The sequence below is a fragment of the Adiantum capillus-veneris genome, chromosome 13 (assembly GCF_014529385.1).
Source record: "Adiantum capillus-veneris isolate H3 chromosome 13, ASM1452938v2, whole genome shotgun sequence".
Classification (NCBI taxonomy): Eukaryota; Viridiplantae; Streptophyta; class Polypodiopsida; order Polypodiales; family Pteridaceae; genus Adiantum; species Adiantum capillus-veneris.
Genome location: NC_140943.1, coordinates 104,193,262 through 104,211,814, shown reverse-complemented (window position 1 = coordinate 104,211,814; position 18,553 = coordinate 104,193,262). Strand labels below are relative to the sequence as shown.

The 18,553-nt window shown below is 44.5% G+C and overlaps 1 protein-coding gene across 1 annotated transcript; it reads right to left on the bottom strand.

Annotated features, from left to right (window-relative positions):
* Positions 1–13,455: 13,455 nt before the first annotated feature.
* On the bottom strand, positions 13,456–15,258 carry LOC147444562 (uncharacterized). The gene is made up of 2 exons (XM_086527886.1): positions 15,149–15,258; positions 13,456–13,844 (listed from the first exon to the last, which is right to left on the bottom strand). The coding sequence occupies exons 1-2, from the start codon at positions 15,227–15,229 to the stop codon at positions 13,539–13,541; spliced, it is 387 nt and encodes a 128-aa protein (XP_086384012.1). The 5' UTR covers positions 15,230–15,258; the 3' UTR covers positions 13,456–13,538.
* Between the last annotated feature and the right edge of the window lie 3,295 nt (positions 15,259–18,553).

Here is an 18,553-nt window from a genome sequence, read left to right as displayed (position 1 = left end):
CTCTCTCTCTCTCTCTCTCTCTCTCTCTCTCTCTCTCTCGTTTCCTTGCACGGTAGGCTTGCACTGCAGTCCAGTTGGCTGGATCTCTGCGCACTGTGTGTGTAGGAAAGCATGTAGGAGAGCACGGGAGCATGAGAAGTCCCGACTGATGAATGTTGTGAGTGAACCAAGGGGGGGGGGGGGGGGGGATCTTGCTGCCATGGCATCGCGGACATGTGGAGATGATTGCCATGGTGGGATGCAGGGAAGAGGAAATGGTGCATGCAAGAGAGGGAGAGAGAAGGGGAGATGGAGTTGCTTTGCATGAGGGTCCTTTCCCTACCCTCGGGAGAGCCAAGGTGGGTAGGCCGCAGGCAAGTTGGGGGAAACCCCGATAGTGTGGGCATAATCGACAAGTTGTGCACAGAGAAGGGAGGAGAGGATCACCATGCATAAGAGGATGTAGGCGCGTGTAGGTAGAGATGCTGCACAGAGCTGGGCATGGAGCAATTTAACGTAGGAATGGTCTCCATCCTCTTTTGCTTTAGGTTGAGAGATTGTGTTCGAATCGAATCTGCCAGTAGGCCTGCCCAATTTTGCCTTCATTAATTTTGTTAGAATCCAAGGAGATACCTTTGTTTGAAGGGATTAAAAGTAAAGCTAAGTGTTTTAGAGCCTCGTCCCACCAAGTGGTTAGAGGAGTTCGAAGCGCTGGAAAATTGAGGAGTCAAAGTCTCACTTGACACCTCGAGCACTTGGAGCGACTACTCATATGCAGAAACATACAAAATTCCGTTCTTGAATTTGCCAAGAGGAAATTGTAGAAAATTAGGTCTATTGTTTAGGTTTTTATACTATTTTTTCTATTTTGGGGTGAAATTTTTCCTTTTCCCCTCGCCCTCAACCGGCATTTTTTAATTCAAAACGGTGCGATATTAAGCTGAGACACATTTTTCCCGAAAATTGGTCTTTGTGGCTGTGAGGAAAAAAAACAAGACCTGCCAGGTGGAACAGGAAGAAGAAGAGAGTGTTAACGTAGTAGGAAACTATCCAAGAGACGTTAAAGATCTAGCCAACGAGCAGAGTTGAACTCAAGACTTGTTATGAGAGAGAGAGAGAGAGAGAGAGAGAGAGAGAGAGAGAGAGATCTGCCATGCTACCCGTGAGATAGCAACAGCGAGAGAGATGGGAAGATTTTTTCGGCTTCCTGTGCATTGCATTGATTTTGTGATGGGGTTGGATCGCGAGGGGAGGAAGATTGCAGTTTTCAGGCAAGGCTCTCTCTGTGTCTGACTCGTGGCGTGGCGGCAAGGACATCTAGAGAGAGAGAGAGACGGGGGCACGGATCAGCGGAGCCAAGCGGGGCAGAGGGAGAGACACCTTTTTATTTCCCCTCTATGGACACCAAACAGGCCGCTGAGTCCTATGGCAGACATACTGCTGCGCAGGGTTTATGGGACGGTTCCATGTGCAGAGTATAGGCGGCGAGTAGCGTGCAAGGAGCTCCTGCTCAGAAGCACAGCCGGGGGCGAGAGGGGGGGTTGACGTGCTGCAACTACCCTAGCAAAGCTATTTCTGCTGTCCTCTCCCATCGCCCTGCTGTAACTCTGGCTCCAGGCCCCTCTCGCTCCAGCTGCTCTAGCGATCTAACCCCACGATCTTACTTTTGCTTCGGTCAGCCCTGATCTTGCTCGCACCATGTCTTCTCTTGCTTTTAGGATACTGCATGGTGCTTATCTCGCTCTTGGATTGCTCCCGCCTCTCAAATAGTTTTCTGCATTGGGACCAGGCCGTGCACCTGTCAATGGAATAGCTCGGTGTGGCGTACTCTGGTTAGCACAATATTCAGGGCAGCACCACAATATTCATTGGCGGTTGAATTTGTTAAGTTCAGAGGGAAGGGCTCAAGGCTTGGTTAATGAAGTTGCCTTGCCTACCCACCTCTCTAGCTCATGTTCGCTGCCCAGCAAACTCCCATTGGGCCGGTGATCTGTTCTCACCATTAGTTCCATCAACGTCAAAACCTCCCATCATCTGGGCCGATGATTGGGTGGACACTCTCTCTCTCTCTCTCTCTCTATCTCTCTCTCTCTCTCTCTCTCTCTCTCTCCGTTCCCACCTTCTCTGGATTCCACATGCAAGAGCCAAACAATCGACTGTTATTCAAACTTTCTCCTAAGGCCTTAGTTGCAGCAAAAAAAATTAATCAATTTTGAAGCCTAGCTCATGGAAACGCACAGGTTTGTTGGTGCAAGTGTCGCTCTTTAATGTTTTACATGGCCTAACTGGCTTTTGAGCCTCCTTGGTGAGCAGCCAAGAATGAACACGAAGTGCACATAAGGGAGGAAACAGGAAGACCAAGGCTATGGGAGAGCTTGGGATTAATCCACGATATTAGCCTTTGCCACAGATACAGCTTGATGATACCATCATCCATTAAAATTTGTTGATGTAAACGTCGTGTCAGATACTGCGGCTTTTCCTTGGCTCTAAAAATTTGTCTTTGAGTCTAGATGATCATGTAAGAGGTATAAGTAATAGTGCATTCGTTTAATTAAGTTGCAAGTGTGAGGTTTCTAATTCTTGGAAAACAATTTAATTTATCTTATGTATGCAACTCAATTTCTAGAAGATAAATCGTTTAAACCCCCGTCTCAAAGTCTGGTAATACAACAGTACGTACCCTTCTTATAAAAAAAAAAAAAGGCAATGTGGTGCAATTTGATTTACATTCAATGTTGGTGTTTAAGTTTCAAGCATGTTTTACTTTTTATCAAGCAAGAGTAATGGATTTCTTTCAGGAGTTATTCGGATTTATGCTATGGTTGATGGGCAAAGCTTCAAGTGAAACAATCTTATTGGTATTAAAGTGCCTTAAGTTACAAAAATAATGACGTAGGCGCGAATTCCTAAGTAATGAGGTTTGCCTTTAGTTTTTTGTTTGATTGATGTGTTCAAACTCACAATTGTGAGTGTATGATTTGTATTAGATATCAAGAAATTTACAAAGTAGTCTGAAGCTCTACCAAACGTTGAGATACTTGATACAGCAAAGAGCAATACAGTCAATACCCACATAGTTTTACTCACAGGAGGATGTGAGTACGGCAAGACAAGCCTGAGGATGTGAGTACGGCAAGACAAGCCTGTCTCCACTCAATTGAGCTCTTCTTTTTTCCTATGGCAATTATCGGATCCATACTTCCACATATTAACTCCTTAAAGCTAGCTGTCGAGGTGTCCTTCTCGAATAACCTACAGTTTCTAGCCTACTATAGGTGTTGGAGGAAGCAAAATCTAACAGTTTGAGTAGCTATTAGCAGTGCTTGGCTTTCTATTACTTTCCCTCCTAAGAATAGATCGTTATTATAGAACCCTATTTACAATACCCTTTGGACTCACTTGCAAAGCTTGCTTGCTAGGCCACTTATTGTCGGGCACTCCTTGAAGAGGTGGGCCCACATAGTTTTACTCACAGGAGGATGTGAGTACGACAAGACAAGCCTGTCTCCACTCATTGAGCTCTTCTTTTTTCCTATGGCAACTATCGGATCCATACTTCCACATATAAACTCCTTAAAGCGTTTTCAAGTGATCACTAATAGGTAGCACTTTGCTTGCAAGCATGCGTGTGTATCGTAGAGGTAGGGCTACTACCTGCGATTAGTGAGATCGTGAGTTCGATACACGTGTCGTGGAAAATGTAGAAGGGCTCAGCAAACATGGCAAGGACAAAGATGTAGAAGAGAGCTCTCAACCCAATTCCAAGCTCTGCTGAAGATCTCATTCTGGTTTGGGCTACCTATGGAGTGAACAAGCCTGAAGCATGGAAGTACATGATCCTTGCAGGTAGCTCCACTACCTTGGGTGGATTTTTGCACATTCAATGATGCCTTCATGATCGTATTTGCGCCCGCCCCCTCCTTAACGCTCACTCTCAACTTGCTTGCACCAACGACAATGTTGGACCTCAACATAAACGTTTCATTTTGTATTACTCTGTGTGTATTGTGAGGTGTAGCCTATATTTGATTTCTTTCTGCCGTGTAGGCAACCACTCCGCCGGAGGCTGAGTTAGTCTCACGTGGATGGAAATGCCTGTAGCCAGGAGAGGATGGCCCTTGCCCACCCCTTGCTCTCCCTATTGGTGGCACCAACGTGGCAAGACAACCAACTCTAGCAAAGCAATGCAGATGAATACATAGCAACTACGGGTATCTATCGAGTTGTGGGTAAACAAACGGCCATAGCTAATACCCCACTCTTAAACTGCGGGATGACGATGGGACTTAAACCCCACTCTCTCTCCCCATCTCTCCTTACAGCTAATACCCTCTCCCTTTGTGCGTTCGCCATCGCTGTCCTCTCTGTGTGGACCTTTGCTCTGATCACTACTGCTCTCACCCTTTCTCTATTGGCAGCTTCACAAAGACGCAACAACCACGGTCTCGGTGGAGCAGCAACCAGGGATGCTGCAGCGCTCCTCTACCTTCCTTGAGCATAGCCAACCCCTTCCCGCACATCGAGAGCCCCTTCTCTGCCCCGTCACATGTTCTCTTCTCCGCCACCTTGAGCCGTGGGTGATTGCCGCCACTGGCATTCACCTTGATCAGTCACAGGAAATACCTCCTCCTTCCACATAAAACCTCACACATGTCGGAGCTCTACCAGGGTTACTCCTCCAGCTGTCAGGCAATAGGTCGATACACATGCAAATTTCCAATGGGTGATTTGCGAATCTGTAGCTCAGATGAGTTGGCCTGCCATCCGAGCCTGCCAGGTCATCCTTATGGGCGTCGTGGAAGGCTACCGCATCGCAGGTAGGCCTTTGGGTGAGGTGAAGGATCTCAAGAACAGGTGCAGGCCATCGTCACTGGCAAGGGCCCAAGTAAAAACCTGTCCGACCACCTTGCCAATCAGGACAACTCGCAAAAATGGAGTGAACTTTTACGATACTAATATCATTGTTCGGGAAAAATCATTTTTCAAAACATACAAAATTCCTTTCCTTGAATTGAATATGCCAAGAGGAAATTTTAGGTTATTTTTTAAAGATTTTTGCACCATTTTTTCCTATTTTGGGAAGGAATTTCCTCTTTTTCCCTTGCTCTCAACCGGCGTTTTAGAAATTTGAAACGGCATGATATTTATAAGCAGAGACACATTTTTCTCGAACTCTAGATACTATAAAAAATGTCCAAGGAGGTTCCAGGAGGAGGAGAACCATACCCCGAGGTAGTCGAGGACATCCACGAAGATTGTATTCTCGTCGGCCATTTTGGCCTTTTGAAGACAGTTAAGCTCCACCAAGTTTGTATCAATTTGCTCCACCTCCACTACAAGAGGCTATTCATATTAGCGACGCTCACACAACGACGCTCAGAAAAAAAATTCCCGGCGTCGCTATGAGCGTCGCAAATTTACAAAGAAATTTGCGACACTCATAGCGACGCTCATAGCGACGCCGGCTGGGCTAAAAAAATAACAGAGCGCGCCCAAAAACTCAGATCTCAGATCTGAGTTTTTCGGCGCCCTCAAGCAAAGAGCAGGTAACGCTCTCTCTCTCTCTCTCTCTCTCTCTCTCTCTCTTTTTCTTCTCCACACACACACACACACACACACACACACACACACACACACGAGGAGAGGAAGGAGAGCCATGTATGCTCCTTCCCTCTCCTCATTCTCATGTTCCCTTCCCCTCTTTCTCTCTCCTTCTCTCTCTCTCTCTCACACACACACATACACACACACACAGTGTTTTTGAGAGAGAGAGAGAGAGAGAGAGAGAGAGAGAGAGAGAGAGAGAGAGAGAGAGAGTACAAACATAAACAAAAACGCACACACACATACATAAACAAAGAATGCACACACACATTGAGAGAGGAAAAGAGAGAGAAAGCATGCATAAACAAAAAACGCACGCATTGAGAGAGGAAAAGAGGGAGAGAACATGCATAAACAAAAAACGCACACATTGAGAGAGGAAAAGAGAGAGAAAACATGCATACGATCCAAAAAAACGCACACACATTGAGAGAGAAAGAGAGAGAAACTAATTTAACGTCGTAGGAAACTAATTAAAATTAAAAGACCTAAAGATCTAGCCGACGAGGAGTTGAACTCAAGACCTATTATTCAAGAGGGAAATGGCATAATCAATCTATCATACTTGGCATGGGTGATAGAAAGGTTATACCATTTATCTCTTTTTATTGGCACACACATCCACACACGCGCACACACACAAGAAGAAGAGAGTTATAATGTCGTAGGAAACTATCCTAAAAGACATTAAAGATTAGGTTAGATGTAGACTTACGTTAAATTAGATTTAGGTTTATTTAAGTTAAATTAGATTAGATTTAGGTTTATTTTTAATTAGATTTACGTTTATTTACTCTAGATTTAGATTTACGTTATATTAGATTAGATTTAGGTCTCCATAGACTGCGATGCCTGCATGAAGCGGGTGAAGAAAGCCCTCAATGGAATATAGGGTATTGCTGCCTTCACTCATGGTGGGCTCCGTCGATCCAAAAGTACTGGTGAAATGTCTTCAGAAGATAGGGAAGAAGGTGGATCTTCAGGGCGGCAAGAGTCACTACATCCCCGACACAATGACCATCTAGACAACCTCTAGTCATTCAACAACAACTTCAAAGTTAGTAACAAGAGCAAGAATGGTCTAAAGGGCCAATTGCTGTCGTCAGATGTGGATGGAGATGAGGCAGCGTCACCACCGGAAGTTAACTCTCACATCTTTAGTGATGAGAATGCCAACTCTTGCCGAGTTATGTGAAAAATTATGTGTTAAATCAGTTTTAAGGTTCTTATAATCCCTGTTAGTTTAGTTCTTTGTTTTTAATATAACATAATTTACGTTAGATTTAGATTTATGTTATATTAGATTAGACTTAGGTTTATTTAGGTTTACCCACACACACACACACACACACACAAGAAGAAGAGAGTTTTAACGTCGTAGGAAACTATCCCAAAAGACGTTAAAGATTAGGTTAGATGTAGACTTACGTTAAATTAGATTTAGGTTTATTTTTAGTTAGATTTACGTTTATTTAGATTTACGCTTATTTACGTTAGATCGAGTCCACGCAAGAATTACTTACGGTTTAGGGTTTAGAGTTAGACGAACAGTGAAAAGATCTACTGTGAAAAGATGTTAAGATGCTGTGAAGTGCTACAGCTAGAGAAGAGGCAAAGGGGTTTTGTCCACTACATGCAATATCATGTAGACGTGGGTCTGTAGATTTCTTGTACCCACAAATATAGGTATTGACCAATAAAGACGAGATTATAACTCGGTGGTTCTGATCTCTGTGCACCTCTAGACCGAGGTGTGCGGGGATTGGACATGACTAGAGAATGTGAGGTAAAGAGAGAGAGAGAGAGAGAGAGAGAGAGAGAGAGAGAGAGAGAGAGATAAGACGAAGAATGCCAATAGAATATTAAATTTGTTGTCCAGGTTATAAGATTTTTATCCTCATTATGAGTAGTGACGAGGATGTGGGACCGTCCAAACGAAACACCTATCTCTCAACGAGGGTCTTATGTCCTTGTAATGAATGCAAGCATGCTATGCGACGGACAAGACGTGTTTCTTTGCAGCACGTTCGCGAATTTGGCGAGCTCGATCCATCTATTATAGATCGAGTTGTTGCCAATTATAACTCGTCGGACTCTGACGTTGGCCAACAAGCAGCAATCTTGCAACCCAATAGACGTGTTCGCAGGCGCTTTGGTCAAGCAGCATATGTGAGGCCACAAAATGTAGTCTCTGACAGCTCGGGAGATGATCATGCAGAGCACATTCCCAACGAGGCAATGTTTGAGCCCGAGATTGATGAAATGATCGAGACGATCATGGATTCAGAAAGGCTTATCTATGATGATATGAAAAGTGAAGCCGATACGCCATTGTATAATGGAGCACGTATGTCTAGATTGAAAGCACTCCTTGTTCTTCTCAACATGCAGGCAAAGTTTGGATGGAGTGACACTAGCGTCATAGCGCTTTTCAAGTGATCTATTACAATTAGTTTACTTTAATAAAACTCTAAATGTACAATGATCTGATAGATTTTTACACGACTGTATCGTATTTTTATGTTGTGTAGATTGCTCAAAGAGCACATACTACCAGCTGACAATGTGATGCCAGATTCCCGAGATGAAGCAAGAAAGATTTTGCGAAACTTGGGGATGGATTACAATTCTATCCACGCTTGTCCTAATGACTGCATTCTTTTTAGAGGGGAATACATAGACATGGAGAAGTGTCCGAAATGTGATTCCGAAAGATATCGAGTAGATCTCCACGGGACAAAAATTCCACAAAAGGTTTTGCGACATTTTCCTCTGCTTTCTCGCATCAAGCATTTCTTCGAATGTAAGTCCATGGCCGCCCTAGCATCATGGCATGAGGAGAATAAATCTTCGGATGGTGTGCTACGAATTCCTGCAGATTGCGCAGCCTGGAAACATATAGATGGAACATTGTCGGATTTTGCCAGGGAAGCTCGAAATTTGCGCTTAGGCCTGGCTATGGATGGCGTAAATCCATTTGGTCAAAGATCAACATCTTACAGTGTATAGCCCGTTGTCATCGTCAACTACAACATTCCCCCGTGGTTGACTACGAAGAAGGGGCACCTATGGCTAAGCTTGATTGTGCCAGGGCGATATAAAGTGGGGAATATGGATGTGTATCTTCGTCCACTATTGGAAGAGCTACAACAATTGTGGATTGGCATAGAGGTGGTGGATATGAGCCGACACACAGGACGACGGAATGCTTTGATTAGAGGCATTCTAATGTGGACCATGCATGACTATCCCGGGCTAACAGAATGCTCAGGTGATCTATTGACACTCCTCACTCAGACACTGTAAATCTTGTTTTTTCCCATAGTTGATCTATTATCATGTGTATACATGCAGGGCTTCAAACAAGCGGATACAGAGCATGTGTCACATGTGGACCTAGACTGAATACACGTAGGGCGCCCTCACTGAAGAAGCAAATCTACGAAGGTCATCAAGCGTATCTTCCAGAGAATCATGTGTTACGCGACGGATTTTTGGGAAGAGAGCCACCAAGGATGTCTGCACAAGCATGGTTAGAGCATAAGGAGATGTGTGATGACGGATTGCCTCCAGGGATGAAGAGACTATCTCTATGGTACGAGTTACCATACTGGCCCCGACTCATGATCAATCACTTGCTCGATCCAATGCATATATTCAAGAATGTGGGTAATCTACTATGGGACCATCTGACCGGCAAGAAAGATACTTTGGGAGCCAGAGTTGACCTTAGAAATGTGGATCGTATGGAGCAATATTGGCCGCAAATAGCGTCTGATGGATCGATAAAACTCCTTAAAGCACCATGGATTTTCACAGCGTTTTACTCAAGATTGTGGAATCATGGCAAAATTTGAACAGTCTAGTCGACGACGTTCCTCTGATGCAGATCTTGTGGTGGCGGAACTCACTTACTTCGGCACGCTGCAAGAGATTTTGAGGATCGATTACAGAGGATTTTTTGTCGACTTGTTCGACGTGCAATGGTTCAAAATAATCATGGAGGGTCGCAACGCTACTGTGCGTAGAGGAGAGTCTGGTTTTCTTGAGGTGGATTCTACTAAGAAATGGACTGACCTAAGAGACACTTTCGTACTACCCGAGCATTGTGAACAAGTAAGTATGTAAATAGTTAACATCCCCCTTTTACAAGTTATGTGCTTGAAAGCTCTCATGTAAGTTATGTGGCTCTGGCAGGTAATATTTCATCCTACAAAGTCTACATCAAACTGGTGGTACGTCATAGAGGTAGCCCCTCGTAGTGCAAGGACGTATGAAGGCTACCATGTGCCAATCACAACGTCATCAATGGAGGAGATCAGAGAAGATGCTCAATCAGAAGCCGCTGCGGTGGTGCCAGACGAGCATCAAGATGCTACTACTCTATATGGGGTGCATGCAGAGGAGCTACAAAATGAAACAGAGGATATGTGTTTAAACGGAGAGCTCTATATAGATATAGGAAGTTATGCTGAGTTATGCGAGGATGAGAGAGAGATCTCTTAAAGCCACAAATATTGTATTTGAACAATTTTGCTCCGTGTTGTAAAAGATCTGGCTCTCTAAGTACCTTCCATGGTGTATAACGCTCTTTTCTACTCGCGTTCACATCTTTTGATTGAAAATTCTGAGTTTTCGACTTGCCTCTTCTATCACTCAATTCATTGCGTCATTGTATTTATATGCATCATTACGTCATTGTATTTAATGGTCTTTGTGTCATTGTCTACTCTATTCATTCAATATTAAGTTTAAATATTCGTGTGTTTAATGCAGGTATGGATGATGAGGAGTTTCTTTCTTCTTTGTCACCGCAGCAGAGACAGTGGTACGTGGAGCGTCATCGCTCTGGCGCATCATCGCGCGTTCCTACTCCATCCGCATCTCCCTCTCTTTCGGAGCATTCGGCGCGCTCCGAAGCTTCGGCGTCGACGAGACGAGCTTCACACTCGTCTAGACACCGGCGCTCTAGTGGTGGCGGTGGCGGTTGTTGTGGGGATTCCGCCACCGATGCCTCCACACCGCCTCGTGTTCGACGAGGCTCTTTACCCTCCCCTTCTTTGCCCGCCCCCACACCAGCCACAACATCGCCATCTACGCCAGGTTTTGCACGGCTGACTGTTCCTAGCAGCTACACACCTCTACCTACTCCTCCAGGAGCCACCCCACTCGACACTCCTCGCTTCGGGGCCTAGACGCCGGTGGAGACACCTGACGTCCGTACCCCCATCGACACGTCGCTAGAGACCCCTGCCGGGACACCCAGGTTCACGCGTCACCGGCCAGAGGGCTTGTCTTACTCCGTCGACTTCAGCGGCGGCATCATCATGGATGATGACGGCAAGAAGGTGATCTCGCGCATGCGTGGTCTTTGCTCTCAGCTGTTTAGACACTACATACTAAACAAATGGAGTGAAGTACCAAGTGATTTAAAAAACAGAGTCATCAGCATACTTCATGATGAGTTTCCCGTTCCAACACGGGATCAGCGCTTCAATGAAGACCTGATGAAGATTCAAATGCGCGAATACTGCAAACACAAGCGTTCCGAAGTGCAAAAAGCAATCAAGAATGGGTGGAACAGGTCAGATTGGCTGGCCAAAGAAGATTGAAAGAATGCGAAGAAAGCAGCGCGCGAGAATCCTGACAAGTGGAAGCAACAAAAGGATGCAGCCAGAGCGCGAGGAGAGGCAGGGAGCTCGCACCACTTGGGGAGCGGTGGATGGGCATCATTTGAGGCCGATTTTGTAAGTGTTTTCGCATTGCTCTTTATGTTCGATAGTTTAGGGTTTATGAGTTTTTTAATTCTAACATAATGAAATCTTTGTATGTTTTAACAGTGGTCGATGACAGGACGTGATCCCACACCGTACGAGCGCGAGTACGCAGGCAGGAAGGGCTTAAACGCCCTGATAGACATTCTCAGTTCTCGCGGCGGCATGGTTAGTATTAGGGTTTACTCTTTTCTATTTTTTGTATTGTTTTATAAATGTCGTTATATGTTTATACTTACTGAAAGCTGTCTTATTGTCTTTTTTTGCAGAATCCGACAGATACGCCGCTTGGACGCGATGAGACGTCTGACTAGACGACGTCAGTTTAGCCGTAGCTAGATAGCATTAGTTTAGGGTTTCTCATAGCTTATGTATCATGAGACGGATTTTATACGTCTTTTTGAACCATGTATATTATTACATTTGTCACCGCAGTTCCTTTTGCCAATCAATTCTTTATGCCTATGATGTTGTACAATTGTCATTATTACATTTGCCAATCAATTCATCTTGCCTATGATGTGTACAATTGTCAATTTTGCAAACAATGCGTCTTGTGGGTGACTATTTTGGGTCTATTATCTACCCTTGCACTTTTTTAAAAAAGTGAATCAAGTACAATATGGTTGATGGGTGGCAGGGCATTCAATGCCCTGTCACCAAAAAAAAATCTCTCGGGCCTCGCTATAACCGTCACTATTTATGGCTCTGTAGCGTCGCTATGAGCGTCGCTATAGTCTTCTGTGTAAACGTCGCTATGAGCGTCGCTATATAGAGACGCTCAGAGCGACGCATATAGCGACGCTCTCGTAGCGACGCTCTTAGCGACGGTTTTAGCGACGTCGGAGGTTATAAAAACCCAGTGTATTTCCGTCGCTAACAGCGTCACAAGAGCACACAACCTCTTGTAGTGCTCGAGGTAGTCGAGGACATCCACGAAGATTGTATTCTCATCGGCCATTTTGGCCTTTTGAAGATAGTTAAGCTCCACCAAGTTTGTATCAATTTGCTCTCATCAGTCATTTTGGCCCTTTGCTTGCTCTGGCCAGTGTGCCATGTGACCATGGCGACATTGAGTACTGCATGAGAGAGAGAGAGAGAGAGAGAGAGAGAGAGAGAGAGAGAGAGGCCGCCGGAGGCGGCCGGCCATACTAGTAATCAAGAAGGTAAGTGAATTTGCTAACTTGTGTCTCCATCTAGTGTTCCATGTGAGTTGTTTGCAGCTTCAATTGGTAAAGTAGTATTAACTTCAATGTTCTTGAGAGATACACATGCACAATGTTTGAACCTTTTCAAGAATACTTTGTTTGTGGGTCCAAAGAACATGGAGAATTGGTTTTTCCAAGACTGATCTATTCCTTGGAGGGAAGAATTCAGATAGTCCTGCCCTCCTAATCAGCACTCAAATCGTCAGGTACTTCTTCTTACATAATGTATGGTAGACAAGGAACCGATGTGTGTTTGAAGGAGGTTTTGAGGTGGCAAGCTCGCAGAAATTATACAAAAAAGCAAAGTGCTAATATGCACGCTCGGACGTAAGCAGCACTCGGAGGATTGGTCTAGGACTACTTGTGCCTTGTTGTCAGCAGATGGCATACCTAGGACGGGTGAAAATCTTGGCCATCGGTAATTAAAAGATATCAGAAGAACAAGATAATGGACCTTGTGTATCAAGAATAAGAGGCCAGGCTGGAAGGAGTGGCTGCCCTGATAGCCGACGTAATTGTGGTCCCTGGATGGTGTCATGGCTCAACACGAACATGACAAGACCTTGTAATTTTTTGGGTTGATCAATATAATTAACTCACAATTGTGAGTTTTGCAAAATAAAATAAAATTGTTTAAGTGTGTAATTTGTCATTTATTTCATTCACATATTGCAAAATATGGACCATTGTCATTTATGCTAGTTTGTGTATATTCACGCTTTCTATATGCTCGGTGTAGTGTAGTGTTTTTGTACGTTGTAAACAAAAAAGGTAAATGCATCCATGGCAGGAGTATGTACAACGGGGATATCTAAGACTCGAGAGATGGAGCAAAAGCTGCGAACAAAATTTGCGTCTCTTAGCACACATGATAGAATTTACACAAGGAGTCATTCGCTGCTGCCTTGTTGAACACTGTTCCTTTTTAGAACATTTGATATTCTTGTTATGAACTGTGCATTTAGTTTATTCAATTGCACTTTAAGCTCAAGGCTTTGATTGGCAAGGCACAAATGTGCTCTTCAAGCCTACAGAGTTGGACATCAGCAAGGTCCACTTGATAGCTTTGCACTATGTCCTTCAGATTGCATATCGCCATTATTATTTCTGAGCGAAGAGATGCATAATCATTCAGCTGGTTCTCGCGTAGTTCATGCAAAATTTTTGTTGTCATGTCTTTTATGTTGTTGAGTCGTGGATCTTCAATCTTGTCCAAGAGCTCGTCTATTGTGTCTCTCCCATCGTGAGCTGCAGCTGGTTCTGTTCCATTGTCACACTACATACATACAATGAAATTGATACCATGCATGTACCAATATTGAATAAACTAGCACAAAATAACAATAACCATAAAGCAGATACATTGAATCATGCAAATGTTGTGACCCCAACTTGATGAATGAGCGGTAAGTAGTCATCGCCTATCTGAGGGCCCCGTTCTTCACTATGTTGATCCCCATCATCGGCAACTACACTTGGTCGGACTGCATGCAATACTGTTGCCAATCAATACTTATGCAAGGTACATTCTTCTTTGCATACATGTGTGAACGTACCTCTCAACCTCTTGCCAACGTGAATGAAACCAATCAGCGCATGCATGAGAGGTTCCATACATCTAGCTAGTGATGAAAATACTAACAACATCTTCATAAGTTGTCGTTGATGGATACACCATACATCTCCAAAGAGCCTTTGTCTTTCCCAACTCCATTCCACATCCTTGGTAGGGTGTCACCCACGATGAAGAGGGATAGTATTTTTCGCTTTTAAGTATTTTGTGTAGCGTTGATTGCAAGTCGTTACCTAGAGGGCACCCTAACTTAAACTTTTGGAACATGAAGGCTCTATCGAAGATATTCATTGGCGTCTGACATACTTTGTTTTCAGCTCATCGGCACCATACAAACTGTACAATTCTACCTCTTTGTTGACATGATTTGCTTCGATATTGTGCATGATTATCTGGAAGTGTGGTTGATCCTGGTCCTTTAGGCAATACCCAATCATGCCTTCAAATGTATGCATGTTGCGTTGTTTTAATGCCCGACAAAGGACCACAGCTGCCGACGGGAGACTCTATCCCATCCTAGGTATTGCTTTATTCTTTTGTTGGCAGCTATCAATGAGGTTGTGCACAACCGGACCACCATTTGAAAGTGTAGGTGAAAGACAACCCCTCCCCTTTCCACTGCGCATACTCCGGCCAGTGTCTCTTTCTGAAGAAATGATTTCATGCACGACAATAGCTCTAGATCTATGTCGGTCCCTCCCATTGAAACGGTGACACTAGTTTCTCTCAATCTAGAGATTCTTTCCCTCTTCTTTGAGCAACTTCCCTTCTCATCTCCTTTGGATTGGGCTTTTTCCTTCATGCATGCCATCTTCAGTCACTCTTGACAGTAACCCAACAACGATGGAACAATGCATACAATTGCACACCAACTACAATGTATTTTCTATAGACAAATCGAACAGGACACATAACAAGCTCTGGCAAGAAAACACGACATATCACATGATTTGGCAACAAAACTGTAGCAGTGAAATAACCTTGCTCTCAGGACTACATCGAGTTACCTCTCTTGTTCGCTCCTCATCGCCAAACACCATGCGTTGACAACACTCTGCACTTGTCGCAAAAACATAGGTCCACCTCATCTGTCTCGCTCCCACCTAGCCGGCTTCTGCCGTAACCCATCGCCTGACAAATGCGAGCCCATCGCACCACATGCCTTTTAATTGTGATTTCCTTTTACATAGCACTGTTAAATCACCTTGGAAAATGCTAGCCCTATGACACCACGTGCCTTTTAATTTTGAATTCCCTTTACATAGCATAGCACTGTCAATGGCCTTGGGATCTTTTTGGATTCGCACTAAAACAACCGTTGGTACTAACTATATTAAGTATATATTAGGGTGAGCACAATAAAAATGTTACTATTGTTAATGTTATGACATCTCAAGTAAGCTTACTGTGCCAAAAGTATTTTAGGGACGCATTAAGAGGAATTTTAGCACATGTTGCCAAGCCCTTGAGGGGAAAAAGAGAGGAGTTGGTACGTGGAGGAGGGAGAGAGGGGGAGGATGAGAAATTAATAGGATTTTTTTTTTACTCTGGAGGCTGGAGCCAATAGGTGGAAATGTGTCGGGACTCCAAGAGAGAGAGAGAGAGAGAGAGAGAGCCGCCAAGCATCAAAAACCTAGTGTTTCCGCACTTCCAAAGTTTTGAACTCCTTTTCTAGTGATCACGCACACACATCCAACGTCGAGACCCTCATTCAAGATTCCGGTGATCAAGCGAGCTCATGCGCAAGCTGCAGGAGAAAGAAGGGATTTTTTTTGCTTTACAGACGAGTTGACTCTCTGTCTTTCCGCATTGATTTTGAATGGGAACCATGCCCGGCAATGCTATGTGATCCCCAGATTTATCTTGGTTTTAGATATTTACTTTACTTATTTGTCAGATTTTGGGTACGGCAATCTGCCTAGGTGACTATATAAGCAACCCACAATCCCCGTTGTAAATTATCGATACATAATGCATTGCTGAGGTTGTCTGGTTCAAGTGAATAGCCTAATGTGATCCCCATATTTATTTTACTTATTTGTCAGATTTTGGGTAGGGAAATTTTCCTAGGTGACTATATAAGCAACCCACAGTTCCTATTGTAAATCATCGATATATAATTCATTGTTGAGGTTGATTGGTTCAAAAGTCTCTCTCTCTCTCTCTCTCTCTCTCTCTCTCTCTCTCTCTCTCTCCCCCCCCCTTGGTCCAATTTCTTCTGCATCATCAACTTTGGCATGGTATCAGAGCTTTGGTAGAGAAAGCTCATGTTGTGAAGAGACCCTCCCCCCTCCCTTCTATCTTTGGTGCCCTTCTCCCCGTACTCTACACCCTTGTGTTTTGAAATGCTGGGTGGCATTTCTTTTTCCATCGCACCCTCATCTGCCGGACCGGCTAGCCCTGTAGCAACAACAAGTGTTTTGAAATGTCGTCCCTTGAGAGCGTCGTAGATGGCACACCTTGTGGTAGCTCATAGATTCTACCCACCAATGTTTTAAAATGCTATCTCGAGTAGACCTTGACATTGATTCCCATCCCCCTTTTTTGGCAACAACATCGATAGCCCTCCCCACCTTTTGACATAGCATTTTAAAATACTGTGAGCAACAAAGTGGTGGGTGGTATCGGGCAATTGAGAGAAGCAAATGACTCTAGAGCTCCCCTTTTGTCAATTTCGGTGGACGGCTTGGATTGTGCAGCCTTTTGGAGTACGAGAAGCAACTCTTTATTTCCAAATCTTGCCCCTACAACATGGACCCCCCTTGCTTGAGCGCCATCAAAAAATTGAATGGCGATAATTACGTCCATTGGAATTTGGTCGTGCAACACTAATTCACAAAAAAAGGCCTATGGGACATTGTCGACAACTTAGAGCCGCATCCTATGAGGGATCCCAACAATAGGTACACCCACCTTCAAGATGATGAGCATCAAAAATCATGTTTTGATTGGGATGCGAGCAATGAGAAGGCAGTGTCGGCCATTGCTAAATATCTTACAAAGGAAATTTCTCCAACCATACAAATTTTGAAAATTGCCAATTATATGTGGTTCAAGCTCGTTGAAATGTTTGATCAGGATTGTAAGATGCGAGCGGTCCCCTTCTTGGATAGTTATTTGTCATCAAGTTCCCAACCGGAAGTTCCATGCAATCTTATCTTATATCTTATATCTATATTAAAAAGACAGAAGGGAACTCCACGTGGCTGTAAATGCTTGCAGCCATGGGCCTCCCCCTGCCTTCTTGGCTCCCGAGTCCCCCTTGCCTTTCTTGGAGCATCATAGCACCCGCCTTCAACTGGCGGTCGATCGTGGATGCCTTGACGAGCGGGCATCGTCCCTGCACTAAGTGCATTGCCTCGAATAGCGGGAGAGTTGCATTGAGTTGCGGGGACGCACTCATGCCTCTTAACATGGAGCTCCCACATTCTTTCCCTCTTTGCGCTGCTATCTCCATCCGATCGTGACTCCTAATTATCTGCACGACGTGACCACTGTGTCCTTAGCTGCTCTGTCGATACTGTCGAGGTGCTGCAGTTTTCCGCAACAGGTGTCGAGGTGCTGCAACTACCCTAGCAAAGCTATTTCTGCTGTCCTCTCACATCGCCCTGCTGTAACTCTGGCTCCAGGCCCCTCTCACTCCAGCTGCTCTAGCGATCTAACCCCACGATCTCACTTTTGCTTCGGCCAGCCCTGATCTTGCTCGCACCATGTCTTCTCTTGCTTTTAGGATACTACATGGTGCTTATCTCGCTCTTGGACTGCTCCCGCCTCTCAAATAGTTTTCTGCATTGGGACCAGGACGTGCATTGTCAATGAAATAGCTCGGTGTGGCGTACTCTGCTTAGCACAATATTCAGGGCAGCACCACAATATTCATTGGCGGTTGAATTTGTTAAGTTCGGAGGGAAGGGCTCAAGGCTCGGTTAATGAAGTTGCCTTGCCTACCCACCTCTCTAGCTCATGTTCGCTGCCCAGCAAGCTCCCATTGGGCCGGTGATCTGTTCTAACCATTAATTCCATCAACGTCAAAACCTCCCATCATCTGGGCCGACGATTGGGTGGACTCTCTCTCTCTCTCTCTCTCTCTCTCTCTCTCTCTCTCTCTCTCTCTCCCTGTTCCTTCTTCAGCCACCTTCTTTGGATTCCACATGCAAGAGCCAAACAATCGACTGTTATTCAAACTTTCTGCTAAGGCCTTAGTTGCAGCAAAAAAAATTAATCAATTTTGAAGCCTAGCTCATGGAAATGCACAGGTTTGTTGGTGCAAGTGTCGCTCTTTAATGTTTTACGTGGCCTAACTGGCTTTTGAGCTCCTTGGCGAGCAGCCAAGAATGAACACGAAGTGCAAATAAGGGAGGAAATAGGAAGACCAAGGCTATGGGAGAGCTTCGGCTTAATCCACGATATTA

Coding starts and splice junctions, on each gene's coding strand:
- LOC147444562 (XM_086527886.1), bottom strand. CDS start 15,229: ATGAGGTGGACCTATGTTTTTGCGACAAGTGCAGAGTGTTGTCAACGC. Junction 13,845..15,148: donor ATGAGGAGCGAACAAGAGAG/GTAACTCGATGT, acceptor GTATGTATGTAG/TGTGACAATGGAACAGAACC.